Here is a 15,516-nt window from a genome sequence, read left to right as displayed (position 1 = left end):
GTCGTGAATGGAACCAAAGTCAAAGCGACCAATGCCTCCAAATCCTGATCCCTAAAACCAAAGTGGGACAGCTTCGGGGCCTCCAACCGGACAACCAACCTGGTGCATTACATGAAGAAAAATTGAGCGTGCAACGCAGTCGCCGCCTGATTCTTGAGATCAACAGATGGGGAATGAGTAAATTGTAGCATGAGTGAGGAACAAGTCCCGCAAGATTTGTCATAGTCATAGGCGTCACCGACCCAACAGGCAGCATGACGGAGGCAGTGAGGATGATGCTCATCATGAGGCAGGGGCGACGAACAACCTTCAACTTTGCGTAAGGCGAGCATGGACTCTGAAGATGTATCCATGTTACCACCGAGCCCACAGGGGTTTTCCACAGCCTGTAGGGTAAACACACAGAAATCACAATAGCGTGATACATCAAATGAATAAATTTGTGTCACAATTAAGGCTGTGAAACCTCAGTGGCAACAGAAGAGGACTACCAACACAACCAAGGTTAGCCATGTAAGAAGCTAAGCAGACCACCTATGTTCACAACATGCAAAAATGGCAGAAAATGAAAACAAAAATTCCTGAAGTCACACAACTAGCAAACTAATAGTCAGAGAGAAACATCGGCTGCTGCGTTGAGAGTAAAGCTGGCTGTGCCTCAGAGCATCCTCCTCCCCACAATGTATAGCACTAATGAGTCAGGGGGCTAGTTGGATGACCTGCTGCTTGTTTGCTTTCTTTCCACAGGAGATATTTTGCTCTATTGAGAACATAGCTTACATACTATAACCAGACAGTGGTCCATTTTGATTTGCCTACCTCTCTGGGTGCATTCCTTGGTCGATGGAAAGTATGATGTATTTTAAATGTCAAGTGTTCGTAGACCGTTGATTCCTGTGCCTCTGAGAGGGCCAGGTTCTGGTTCGTGGTCCCCAGTATGCAAAAAGACTGACTGATGACCCCAACTAATATAGCATGATATAAGTTTGGATAGCTTCAGGGAGCTGACAGGGGCTCCCTCCAGAAAATCATCATTGAATGTACTGAAATGCCATATTCTGGGTCAGCCCTGGTGGCTTCATGTCACCCTCCCTTCTCCAAGGCATTGGGATGGTTTCCATCATAAAAATTAGTTGTGGAGCAGCCGACTGACCTGATCTACCTCCCTTGTTTTCCCTCAAATAAGGGGGAAGGGAGGTAGGGAAAACTATCTCCCGCTAGTTTCACAAATTTTTTATCATTTATTAACATTGTTGGGAAAGTTTATTTGGCTGTTTTGAGGCTGCAGTCTGGTTTCTAACCAAGCAGTGGTCTGTTTTGTTTCACTGACATCTGGGTACCTTCTCTTGGTGGTGGCAGACGTGAATAAATTTACATAACATTTTTCATAGTGTCACTGCTCCCTGTCTCTCTCTGAGGGGGGGGGGGGGCCAGGTTCTGGCTCATGGTTCCTGGTAGGCCAAAAAGATCTCTGTGATTGATGGCCCCATGTAGTCTGGTACTGTAACAGTATAGTAGCTTCAGGGGAAGCCACTGAGGCTCCTCCCAGAAAGGATCACTGTACACGAGTTAGGTACCAGTTTTCAGGAACACAAATGCTACTTACACTGAGGGATGCCAGTAGAGTAATAATAAACAGGCAAGGTAGTATTATTTTTTGAATAGAATAGCATATTAAATGAAAAGTTCATTACCACTTTAACACTGCTGGTTTTCATCTTTTCAGGCTTGATTTCGAGCATGACACAGACAGCAGCCATAACAAGCTTGATGGCATGAGGTGGATTTTTCATGCTCTTTACGACAGTGATATCTGCAGGCTTCAAGGTATTCAACGCCTCCACTGCTTCTGTGGGTTGTAAACACACTTTATCAGAACATGAACTTTATAAAGAGCGAGCCCGTCCTCATAAACAAAGCCAAATGCTCATTAATCCAGATACCAAACCCCCCACGTTTATGAATGAAAAATAGCTTACACACAACTCACAGCTGATGACATTGAAACATTTTTAAAAAATTACTTCATTGATGACCCGTTTGAATCAACACATTAAATGCTTCCCCCACATACATTAAATACAAATAATCACCAGACAGAACATAAACACCTAACCTACACCCAACTATACATTGTATTTTATTGAATAATTTATATATGTGAAAGCATCTATTTTTATTACACAGTATATTAAAACTCATGAGTGCATCTCAGAGGATGCATGCCGCTTCAACAAGCCTGGTTTGAGGACAGATTTCCATGAAGTAAGGTCAGGTTTCAATGGTTCGTACTCTAGGGTACGACTTAAAAGCTTGTGCTCTTATATCAATTGCATGTAACCTACCTTACCTCCTAAATGTCAACCTATGTTTTGCTATTATTGAACATTTACGACTGAACTTGTTAAATATTAATGACTGAACTTGTAAAACTGCTGATATCTGCAATGTAAAAACTAAAAAGAACTGTATTCCTTCTGTTTATTGAGTGAAAATTACTATCTGGTGTACTGTTGCAATTTCTGCTGTAAATTATTGTAAATATTGTAATTATAAGTAGCACCATATAATTATATGTAACACAATGTAATTATTGTAATTTTTTATTTTCCTACTTCAGTTCAATTTTGCTTTTAATTTGAATAAGTTTTAAGTCTTCGTTTTTAAGTTTATTTTTACCACATTATGCTTGAAATGCTGTGCATATTAGTGGCTTTAGATTTAGTATATACCTACCATAAATAGATATCCAACATTTTTCTTGTATCCTATTTTGTATGTATGTACCGCAAACAGAAAGGATGCAAAGACAGACTGCAGGCCGGTCAGACAGAACGAACCCACAGATCCTGCAAGACACAACTGAAAGCCACACAAGAGCACTGGGGCCTGGGCACAGCAAAGAGGATCGGCCCCCAGAGCTCTGTGTGAAAACCAACAGGGTATCTCCTGGGCATCCAACCAGGCACACAACACAGATCACTGTAACACACATGCAATGTGGTCGCCACCAAATAATCCCAAACCACAGAGTGCCATAAAGATGAGCCATACTAGGAGAGCAAACTCCCACAGGACTTATCGTCGAATGTGTCACCGACCCAACTAGGAGCATAGCGGAGGCAGATGGACTCAACACATGCAACCCTTAAACTCACCTGAACCAAGAGCGGGGTAGGTGGGGATATCCACAGGTCCAAAAAACCTACAGGGGATTTTCAGGGTCTGAAGGAACTGACCAATTAGGAAACCCAGGCACTAGGACTCTATGCTGGACCTCTAATAAATGAGTCGTACGAATCTACTTCGAACATAGATATAGAGACAATGTAGTAAGCCAACACAGCAGCTGCTTGTATGGCTATGAAGGCCTACCTTGGCATGCTATAATGTAGCATGCAAGGTATAAGGGCAGCATTAAGGAACATAGAGGGAAGATGAATCTGTGCAAATGCAGCTCCAAGCACACTAAATGTCTAGGCTTAAACAACACTGCACAGTGTACACAAATGCCCATAAAGGCTAAAATCACCACTTGGCTGCAACAGTAAAATACTGGAGCTTAAGCAGCAGTGTGTGACCAGGCACAAATATTACACACATCACCATAGAATTGAGAGTTCAGTAGCTGGATGACCAGAAGCTGGCTCAACCCCCACTGCCGTCCTCCCAAATGAATGGGGCAATCGAGCTTACACTAGTTTAGAGAGATTTTGATTATTTGTTTACAGTGTTGTAGAGTTCTTTCAGTAGTTCTCTGCAAAGCTTGCAGTCTTATTTAATGTCAGCAGTGTTTTGTTTTGTCTGACTTTCTGGATGCCTTCCCCGGTGGTGGCATAAATACATACATATATGTCACTGCTCCTTGCACCTCTGTGAGGGGGCCAGGGAGCCCCCTCACAGAGGTTCTGTGCTGGTTCCCAGTAGGCCTATAGAACTCCATGGCTGATATAACCTAGTACTGTAGTTACTGTCCAGAATGTCACCCTGTCATGTCTATCTCAATGCAGTCTGACAGAACATTATATGAGCTTGGATTAGAAAGCCTCTGACTGTTATGGTCAAAAAGCTGCTTTTCATATTCATAAGCTGGCAAAGGAAGAATAAAAATTCCAACTACTTTGTTGCAAGCATCTTGTTTTCGTGTCACAAAAATCTTGTTTTCTAAAATATGGCTGCCATAATGAAGACAAATTAAATACAGTGACAATATAAATTTGTAGAGAAATGCAATCAAGTTGTCTTTCTTATTTATTGAGAATGAAGCAGTAATAAAACTGACCCTGTAAAGCTGGAAGTGCCCGATTAAGCTCTGCCTGACACTCCTCTTGCAATGTGCGAGCATGAGCTGCATGCACGCCAGCTTCAGATTCCTCGATGGCCACAAGTTTCCTTCGAGCTTCAACCTCCATAGATTCCTGCATGTGACAAATGATTGGCTAGTGTATAGTACCAGACTAACAAGCTACTTATACAATAATTAAACTTAATTGCAAAATCAGTAAATATGATTTACTGATTTCTGTAGCAGCAATTTTATATTGCTGTAACAAGCCTAATCATTTAGGCATTAATGCCTATTTTATTTATTTATTTATAAATATATAAAACCTGTGTTGAATGTAACGAAATGCCATTTTCTGGGTGAGACCCAGACGCTTCTGGGAGCAAATTGGGCTGATATGAATGTATTAGACCCTGGAATTAGTCAAGCAAATGGAGTTTTAGGCCTACCAGGGACCATGAGCCAGAACTTTGCCCCCCCCCCAAGAGAGGCACAAGGCGCAATGGCCTATAGAAACCGCCATGCGGTTGGAAGCATTCTATGTCACCAGTCTCCATGGTGTAGTGGTAAGACGCTCACCTGGCGTTCCGCAAGCGCTTTGTCATGGGTTCGTATCCTGGCCAGGGAGGATTTACTGGGCGCAAATCCTTAACTGTAGCCTCTGTTTAACTCAACAGTAAAATGGGTACTTGGTTGTAAAAACGATTCTTCGTGGGGGTCGTATTCCAGGGACTTGCCTGAAACGCTACACATACTAGTGGCTGTACAAGAATATAACAACTCTTGTATATCTCAGAAAAATGTCTGCTATCGACCAGGTCAGGCACCCAGAAAGGTAGGTGCCCCAAAACAAACCCTATCTGGTTAAAAATTGCTACTGAAAGCCGAACTGTTGGACAGAACTCCCCAAACTAAAAATGAGCAAATGAGCATGACGTCACAACCATCACTGCATTGCTGTCTGTGTAGCTCCCCTCCCCCTCCCTGGGTGGGGGAAGGGGGTACTCTAGACCCCACCGTGCCGGCTTCCCCCTCCCTAGGAGGGGGAAGGGGGCACTCTAGACCCCGCCGTGCTGGCTATTGACCCCCAGTTCAGAAGCTGGATGTCAAAAAAACAGAAAAAACTGCTGACTGTAGGTTGGGAGGGTTGATGGGGAGCCTCCGGGTCTCACCCAGAAAATGGCTTTTCATTGCATTCAACACTGGTTTTCTGAGGGGAGCCCCTTCGGCTCCCCGGAGCTACTTAACCAAAAATAAAACAAGAGAGGCTTACCCGGGAGGTGGTCGCCACTCACTCCTCAACTCGAAGTTGAGACAACTGGCTGAAACCGCCGACCCAATGCGACACATGCTCGACTAGGTCCAGGAACAATGACTAGGTACCGAGCGGGAAGAACCTTGTTCACCCTCAAAAAAACTCACGTCAGAATATCAGCCCAAGACATATTACCAAAGACAGTAGCCAATGCAGCAAGCTTACGAACGTCATGGGCATGAGGATAAACTGCAGGCTGGCTGGATTGAATAACCCTGTGGACGACCTAGGATACCTGAACTCTAGAACAGGGAAGAAGGGAAATCGGGTCCACCCAGAGTGAGTCCCAGGCCACCAAGTCTGTGGCATGTAGGTAACAGTGGAGAGCAGCAACAGGACACAACACATGATACACCCCCCAGCCAAACCAACCGAGCATCAACAACCCAAGGACCCTCCGGAAAGCAACTGTCTCCTCCTTCGCCAGAAAAGAAGGAGACGGCTGCAAAGGAACAAACCTACCATCAGGAGCAAAAGAATTGAAACCTCTGCACTGGTGGAGAGCATAAAGCTCCCTGACCCAACCCTCAGAAGCCAATGCCAACAGGAAATGAGTCTGTGCAAAAGAATCTTGAACCAAAGGGGCCACAACAAACTGAGGAGAAGAGAGAGAAGAGAGCACCCGGTCCAACGACCAGGATGGCTCAGGCAGTGCACGAGCAGGCCAGAGGTAAAACAATGCACAAGACAGCTTGTGGAACGGAGCCAAAGTAACATCCACCCCGAACGTAAGCTGAAGCGGCTCTGCCAGCGCTGCATAACACAAGGCGACAGTATTCGGCATAAGTTGACGGTCCTGAAACAACCAAGAGATGAAGGACAAGACATCCCGATCCGAAACAAGAAATGCTACGGAGGGACAAGAAATAATGAAAGGACTGCTAGGAAAATTCATACTGTAGCCAAGATGAAGCATGCAGGTGGGACACCATCAACGAACCATGCAGGTGACAGACCAGCATTAGAAAGACCAGACACAAAGACTTGAGGAGAAGATTGAACCAGCTACATAACAATCTGGCCCGATCTGCTGAAAGAGGCGGAGCCGTGGGAAGACCCCCAGGTTCAGACACCGAGCAAACAGTGCCCGAAACAAAGGCTGGGCTGGCCACCAAGGGGCCAAAAGGACTACTCTCCCCTGGTAAGTCTCCAAACGAGCCAGAACCTGGAGCAACAGTGGAACTGGGGGTAAGAGGTATAGGTAACTCCACCTCGACCAGTCCTGCTTGAAGGCATCGACCCCGACGGCTCTCACAGTCGGGGAAGGGCATTACATATATCGGGAGACACCTCGACCACGCTGACGTGAAGGGGTCTATCTCTGGGAGCCAGTACGTCTGGCAGAGCCAACTGAACGAGTCGGAGTCAATCGTCCATTCCGTGGACAGCGGAATGAACTTTGACAGGCCATCTGCCAGGACGTTGGACATACCCCGAACGTGAATGGCCAGGAGAGCCAAACCCTGAGAACTCAGTAGATGAGTCACCCGAAGCGACCAGCCCCAAAGAGCCAAGGACTGCATTGAACGCCCGCGGTTCAGGCAATGAACCACCAGGGAGCAATCCGAATTTGAGCAAGAACAAACAATCCGCGAGCGACCCAAACCCTCTGAAGTGACATCCACAAACTTGTGAGCTCCCGCATAGTGCTGAGGCCTGACAGAAGGATGGACCCCACCGCCCCTGGCCGGCCTGGTGAGCATGTCAGGATGGACCCCACCGCCCCTGGCCGGCCTGGTGAGCACTGGTCACAAAGCCCCAGCCAAGAGACGACGCATCCGTGAACACACAGAGCGAGGGCTTGGGTAGGAGCCAAGGCACTGAACCCCAAAAAGCTTAAAGAGGAAGCTGGCGATGCAACGTAAGCCACTTGGAGAACGAACCTAGCGATAGCTGGAGAGGCTGAAGGGACGTCCCCAAAGGAACCAGAACAGCCTACGAAGCCAAACCTGGCCCGGTGGGTAAACCATCACTGCAAAGTTCAGACTTTCGCACAACCCCCCCCCCCCCCCCCCTCTCCCATCGTCCTGTCAGAACATCGCCGTCTGTCCCTGACCTGGGACAGAAGGAACTGGGACTTTTGTCAGTTCACCAGGAACCCAAACCCGGCGAGGTGGAAAAGAACCATATCCCTGGCTAGCAGACATACGAACTACCTGGGAGCTCCCACCAGCCAGTCATTGAGGTAGGCTAAATAACAAATCCCCAACAACTAAAGACGAGCCACTATGATTCAAGCAAAATTTATACATGTATTAACAAAGACAGTTGTTTGTGCAGATAATTTATGAGGTACAGTCTGGAGTAACTTAAGTAATATTAACACACACACATTTGGCTGACCTGCTCAATAAGTTCCATCATTTTGGAAACATCCTGAGAGGCTTCTTCAATCTGGGGACCAAGTGAAGCCAACATCTCCTGCATCACTGATATCTGGTGAGACAAGAAAATATAGTTTTAAGTAGATCAGCTAAAAATACATGTAATTTAACAAGGAGGAAACCAAAGATAATGCAATACATATAAAAATTCATGCTAATTTCTGGTGGTTCCTCAGTTAATTCTTGATGCTTATATTCTGGTACCACTATGCCTAAGGATTATGCCAAGCAATGAGGAAAAATTCTAACCTAACGGTAGCCAGAATCAGAACCTGGCTTTATGAGGCAAGGGGAGCATGGATTTTCAAGGTTAATAAAAAATTAAAAACCCAGAAAACATAAGACAAAACAAGCAATTACTTGAAGACAGTTACATACTCAGAGGGCATAAGACAAATAGCTGGTGATGTAGTCCAAACACCCAACTGTGATGTGTTTTACCACCAGATGGCAGCCGATGTTACACAGGAACAAAATCACATCTGTTGAGGCAAGGTACCAACTTGGTGCAACATGAATGAAGATGGACAGCTGAGAACTTCAGTAGAAGGATGTGTAAAGTACATGATTTTGGGTGACAGCATTCAAAGAATACAGTGATTTTTTATGTTTATTTAATAGTCTTGGTTACAGCAGTCAGATGTTAGAAATGAAATGACATGTCATGGTACGTTGAGATGAGGATGCTTCTCACATGCTAATGACAGATTCAGGTAGGACGTAATGCTGATGGTGGCTGGAGATAGAGCACAAAGCTTGTGTGAGGCCTGGAGCTGAGAGCTTGAGCATGGACAAGGATAGAGCTCGAAGGAAGCGGAGAGAATAGAGCTCAAAAGAGAGCGGAATCGGAGATCTCGAATAAAGGGAGAGTAGGTAGCTCAAATAATGCCGGAAACGCCGTCTGCTCTGTTGTGAGGCTATAGTGTCTTGTGTGAGAGTTGGAACTAGACTCGTCGAGTGTGACATCGTATACCGGTGATTGTCGAATGGTGTTAGAGAAGGTTTGCGGTGTATTCAGAGCGTTTGTGTGTAATAACCCGACCTGCTCTTCACCCTTTTCCCACTCAACACCCCAGCTTAATACTGCTTGCAGATCAATGTGACCCCCAATGAACTACAGCTACTTATTAACTCTGAAATATTAAATGGGGGAAGCAGCAAGAATGATGGGTTTATTAATTTAAAATTAAGGAATAAAAATTCATTAAAACACTGCCACCACCTTTCTGCTAACATACCTGAATGTGTATCTTATTGACCTCCCAGGAAGGAAAGAACTCAATAATCATGAACTCAAGGAGTATAGGAATCTGGGTAATAAGGCTTAATGCTTCGAGGCTGAATTCTATTTTTACTTTACTTATTGAGGATTTAAGGGTAGCTCTAATGTCCATGAAATGGAGGAGAACACGGGGGGAATTTTTCCAAATACCACACAAATAATCATGAATCAGCATTAATAACAAAAAAAAGGGGGGGGGGAACAGATAACTAAACACAATTGAATTTAATACACTTTATTTTATTGAAACACGTATATTGAAATCAACATTGAAAATATATCCTACTTTACTAACATATCCTAAGAGGCAAACAGAATGTAATTATGATGTACATGAACACTACAGCACACTTTACCTTAATGTTGCAATCCGCCAATGATGTTGAATGGCTTGCCCTACAGATCAGGAGAGCTGTACCCCAGTTGAATCCACAAGACACACTAACTTTATTTTACTTAACAAGCTACCAGTGGAACCAAACTTCACCCATTTCTAAATTCCTTAGGTCCAATTAACCCCGCCTTTCCAAGCGTATAGCCAATGGATTTGAAGCCTTGCTCTAGGCCTGAGGGCCCAGCCAATGGGTGACAAGGCACTACCCTGGGGGACTACGCCTCTTGAGTCCTAAGCCAACAAGATCCAAGAGCGTGACCACGCCTCCTAGGCTTCCATGGCCTCAACCAATTAAGTACCAGGCTAGGAATAGGCATGTCCTTAAGACTCTGTTTCCCTTGACAGAAATCTTCAAAAGTTCCCACGCCCTCGTTCCCAGAACCTGGTGTCCGAGGTCCAAGACGCTGACTGTAGGCCGAGTTTATGGCACCGAGGCGAAATCTAAGACTACATTTTAATGGCTCTGAATTTGTCAATGATCATGGGGGGGGACAGGGAAGGGAGGAGAAAAGGGATTGGAAAAGAGGGGCTAGTGGCAAAGATTAGAGGGAGGGATTAGAGAATAGGATTGTGCCAAGGATTAGCAGAGGACTGGACTGTGGTGTTTTCCCAGGAAGGACACCTTACCCCAAAACTTTTATGGCAAGGGAATGGGCTGGACAACAGGGGAAGGGAAAAGGGAAGGGGAACGAATCAACAGGGGAGGAGGCGAATGAACAAGGACAAGAGGAAGGGAAGGAGGAGGGAGGGGAGAAAAGGGAGAGGGGAGAGGCCATGGTCTGTACAGATTATTACATGTCACTGAACCACTACATTGTGTTGGACACATTACTTCTGGCAAGTTGATCACCATTTTGCCTGGTGGGAAACTCGCTGGCTACTTTCAGCATTCCTAAATGATACTCACTGGTTACTTTGGCATTTCTAAGTGACTGTGTAAGAGGGGGGAGGAGGGATGATGCAAAATCATTTATTCTTAATAACTCAATATTAAACATCAAACAGATCCTCCTCACTTCCTTACTTGCAGTATATGTACATTATTTTAAATTGGAAATACTGTACACAACAAAATGAAAATGATAAAGAAATACCTCAACCGAGAGGGAACACTTAAGTAGCCGTTACAACTATTTGAACTGGCAGGATTTCACCAAACGAATAGTGGGCGCACATTACATTTATTAGGAGAAACAGGGATGGGACATAATACATCAGGGAATATTTTCACTCACCAGATTGATTACTGTACTCCTGCCACACAGAAAACCAAGGTAAATACCCTCACAGTGAGGTTGGGCACCTCACAGCGCACCCAATAACACACACCCTGATCCTATTATGTCATGACGCTCTGTCTCTTTGGGTGCAGGGACACTTCCCTCACAAAAGTGAGCCAGAAAACTTTACACACACAGAAGCATGAACATTTTCTAATACAAAATTCAACATATGTACTTAGAAACACTGACAAATTAAAAAAAATATAAATAAATAAACCAGAGTTGAGGGTAATGAAATGCCAATATCTAGGCGAGTCCTGGAGGCTCCCTGAAGCTATTATTCTGATTCATTGCCATACTACTAGATACCATAAGTATAATGGCTCTGAACATGACTGTATGGCTGTTTGGGCCAGTCATGTCCCAAACAGTTATATAGGACATGACTGGCCAAGAGATTAACCAGTCATGTCCCATATGTGTAGAGGGGGTTTTGAAAGGTCTTGGGCCCCTGATGCTGATAGAGTTCTCTCTCAGCATGCCTATTGCACCTCTGGTTTTCAATGGGGCTATTTTGCATATTCTGCCATGTCTTCTGGTCTCATGTAGTGTTGTTATTATGCACAGATTTGGAACCAGCCCTAGTATTTTCAAAGTGTAAATTATTATGTATCTCTTCTGCCTGCACTTCAGGGAATACAGATTAAATATTTTTAAATGGTCCCAATAATTTAGATGTTTTATTAAAAGTATGGATTCTAGCAGTATAAGAACTTTGCACGCTCATCAGGTCAGCAATTTCTCTAGACTTGAATGGGATTGTCACTGTGTAACAGTATTCCACTCTAAAGAGCACTAGAGACTTGAAAAGTATCATCACTGGTGTGGTATCTTGTTTGAGAGGTTCTTCTTATCCAACATGTCATTTTTCATTCAGTTGTGACAGCTACCCTCATGCCAATGATGATCAAAAGTATGCTGTATTGGTCACAGCCTTCTCCAAGATGTCCTGGTTGGATATTCAGGCTAGCGAGTTTTGGAGTTCAAACAGGGTTCTGGCGGCCCAGTATTTTATTCATGTCCCTGGTCCCAGTTTGTCATGTGTTGTATTGGGCTTGGCTTGATTGCTCTTCTTTGTCCTAGTGCATGTCCTCTCTCTTTCTCCATGGAAAGTCCCATTTTTATTCTTTGTATTTAGCTTCAGGGAGCTACTGGAAGCTTCCCCAGAAATGCAGCACTGAAAGTAATGAAACTCCTTTTTCTCAATGAGCCCTGGTAACTCCTAGGCTTCCTCCCTCCCTACCAGGTTAGTTAGTTTGTCAGCGGCCAGTTAATGCGGAAGATGGGTCACCTGGTGGGGGTATTCGATACTGTGTTTCATGCTAATTCTGAATGTTTCTCTTGTTCTATGTAAATTGCCTGAGGAGTTGTTTGGCAATTTCGAGGCTTCGGTTATTGTTAACCTTCAAGTTGTCTGTAAAGCTTCACCGACTTTCTGGATGCTTTCCTGGTGTGGTGGCAAATTGTCACTCTCTCTCTGACTCTGAGGGAGGACAGGTTCTGGGTCTGATCCCTGGTAGGCCAAACAGAACTTCCATGTTTAACGTGGCCAATTTATATACAGTATAGTAATCAGCAACATAACTTCAGTGAGGCACTGGGGCTAATCCAGAAAGAGGCATTTCATTACATTTGACACTGGGATTCTTATATAAGGAGGTAAAGTTATTGTCAGGATTACTCCATAAGCCATTATAACTACAGTATAACACACAGAAGTAGTATGATGACTGAGTAAAGGAATGTTGTACATTAACCAAGATGCTAATCAAATCAACGTGAAGCCCGCAAGAAACAAAACCTGTACTGTATCTATCCAGCCCGTCCTCCAAACAAAGATCCAAAAGTGATTCCATGCACCCGCCAAACCCCCTGTTTATGAATGAAAAGCGGTTTACATACAACTCACAACTGCTGACGTTCGAACATATCCGGAACAAGTGCTTCACTGACGAATTTTGTTTGAATCACAACGCTATAAATGCTTCACCCACGTACTACAAATACAAATAATCGCCAACAGAACCTAAACACCTAACCTAACCTAACCTAACCTATGCCTATATATGAACAATATGCTAATATATTATAATATTAATTTATACTGGAGAAAATTCCCGTTTTGAATGAACAGCATGTTAAAATTTATGAATGCGTCTGTGGGGTTGACCGCTGGATGTAATGGACTTGAGTCGAGGACGGGTTGATCTATCAGGTGATAATTATCTGAAAAACTCCAAAATGTAAACAACTTAAAAGGTTTAATTATGCTTTATAGTAAATTATAAAGTACAGTGGCACCTCGACTTACGATTGCCCCTACTTACGATAATTTCGAGTTACGATGTAAATTTCATCGAGAAATGCGACTCAACATCCGATGGTGTCGTCGACTTACGATATTTGTTGGTACATGTTCGAGTCGACCGAGCGTGTAGTTCCCGGTCACGCGGCTGACCTGCCTCAGTTTACTACAGCTGCCCGCTTAATGACGATCGCGCCTATAAGAAATTCCGCTTTTGTGGTGATTTTTTGCATTTTGAACATTAAAGTAATTATTATATATCACGCCACGAGTCCCAGGAAAGTCAGTGGTAAGGCTCAACATATGAAAACCCATGTAAGGATGACCGTAGAGCAGAAACAAGAGTACAGAATGTCTCTTCCTCAACAATTAAGAAAATGTGTGCAGCATGGGAAGAATTGCAAACCTTTGCTGAAACGACTCACCCAAATCAAGTTGCAGTAGGCCGTTGCCTTAACCTATTCAATGACACTGTGATGCATCATTACAGACAAATGGTAAAATGAAGGGGAAAACAAATGTCTCTTGACAAATTTGTAGTGAGACAAACAAGCACTGAACCACAACCAGGTCCTAGTGGTATTCAGGCAAAACGTAGGAGAGAGAGAGTACCCCAGAGAAAACATCACTGCCTGATGTGATAATGGAAGGGAACTTCACTTTCAAACAGTAACAACTCTCCTCCTCCCCCCTCATCACCATCTTCCATATGCCATCAAGAGCCTCTCATAAAGGGAAGAGAAACTTTGGTACTGTATTGTAGTTAGAAAAAACATTGTATTCAGTATAAAATGTATTTGTATGTTAATATTTTGGAGGGTAGGGAACGGATTAATTCAAATCCCTTTATTTCTTATGGGAAAAATCGCTTCGACTTACGATCCATCTCTGGGAATGGATTAGCATCTTAAGTTGAGGCCCCATTGTAGATAAAACACCTCGAGTATAACTGCTGACACAACTAAAATAGATATTCCTACACAAAATCTAATACAAGGTCACAAACCCGTAAACAATAAGAATTACAGTACATTCAAACAAAAGATATATCAGAAATTTTACCTGAGAAGCAGCAAAAGCTAATTTGTCCAGCCCAGAGAGATACTTCTTTTTGAGGGAAGCAGTGTGAGCCTGGCGGTTGGTAAACATGCCACGAAACTCTTGCAGAAGGTGCAGATACAAGGCAGGAGTCACTGGAAGACACCACTTTCCTTCAGCTATTATCTGGTCTGACACCTGCCTACAGAAGAGATTCTTTGCTGATGATTATTACACAAAGAGAAACCCATTTCTAAACCACAAACACCGACGGCAAATTTCACATCTTCATCATACCCAGAGTAGCATTATTTATAAATCTTTTACAGTTTAAGCTGCTATCTACTATTACCAGTACTCTGATTCAAACTAATTTTTGTGACAAAATGGTTTTTTCATCTTCATCTTGCAGTAATGGATTCTAATTCTAAAATCAATCAATGGACACTTCTTCCAGGAAAGATGCAAAACATGAATAAGTTGTATTGTGGCAGTTTCATAAAAAAGGCAATTGAAAATGCAAAAGACAGAATTATAATAAATTGATGAGGTAAAGCCAATGTTGGGTTATTATTATACACTAATACTGCAAAGCCTTAAGAAATCAGTGTTGAATGTAATGAAACGCCATTTTCTGGGTGAGCCCCAGAGGCTTCCTGGAGCTTATCGGACTAATGTATGTTATATTAGACTGGGACATAAGCTATGGAGTTCAGACCTATCAGGGACCAGCGCCAGAACCTGGCCCCTTCAGAGAGGTTTCAGGGAGCAATGGCCCTGGGAACCCTTCCCCCTGTGGTTGGGGGTTTACCTTATCTGCCATCAACCGGGGTTAGGCACCCAGAAAGGTTGGCATAACAAAACAAACCCCACGCCAGCTGCATAGCACTCCAGTTCGGAAGCTAAGCTTCAACAAATGTGAAAAAAACCGTCGACCAGTGGGAGGAAGAGTCGCCAGGGAGTCTCGGGGGCTCACCCAGAAAATGGCATTTTATTACATTCGACGCTGGTTTTCCGAGGGGAGCCTCTACAGCTCCCTGGTGCTACATACCCAAAGAGAAGGAAAAGAAAGGACTGACCCGGGAGGCGGCCGCCACAAACTCCGCAACACGAAGTCGAGAAAACAGGCTGCAACCTATGACCCAAAGCAACACAAGAATGCCCAGGAGCAGACACGCTCACAAAATAACAGGTAATTACCTAAGTGTAATTACCTAAGTGTAGTTACAG

At 43.9% G+C, this 15,516-nt stretch overlaps 1 protein-coding gene across 2 annotated transcripts in view; it reads right to left on the bottom strand.

The window, feature by feature from the left end:
• The window catches only part of LOC123768912 (dynein axonemal heavy chain 7), a 339,155-nt gene that overhangs the window by 84,786 nt on the left and 238,853 nt on the right, over positions 1-15,516 (bottom strand). For both annotated transcript variants that reach the window (XM_069309142.1, XM_069309143.1), the window contains 4 exons: positions 14,311-14,488; positions 7,944-8,036; positions 4,283-4,418; positions 1,695-1,849 (listed from right to left, as the gene is read on the bottom strand). In XM_069309142.1, coding sequence (XP_069165243.1) covers positions 1,695-1,849; positions 4,283-4,418; positions 7,944-8,036; positions 14,311-14,488 — 562 coding nt within the window. The remainder of the gene's footprint in view (positions 1-1,694; positions 1,850-4,282; positions 4,419-7,943; positions 8,037-14,310; positions 14,489-15,516) is intronic.

This window comes from Procambarus clarkii, chromosome 64, assembly GCF_040958095.1.
Source record: "Procambarus clarkii isolate CNS0578487 chromosome 64, FALCON_Pclarkii_2.0, whole genome shotgun sequence".
Classification (NCBI taxonomy): Eukaryota; Metazoa; Arthropoda; class Malacostraca; order Decapoda; family Cambaridae; genus Procambarus; species Procambarus clarkii.
The sequence above is the reverse complement of the archived record's forward strand: the minus strand, read 5'-3'. Positions and strand labels throughout refer to the sequence as shown.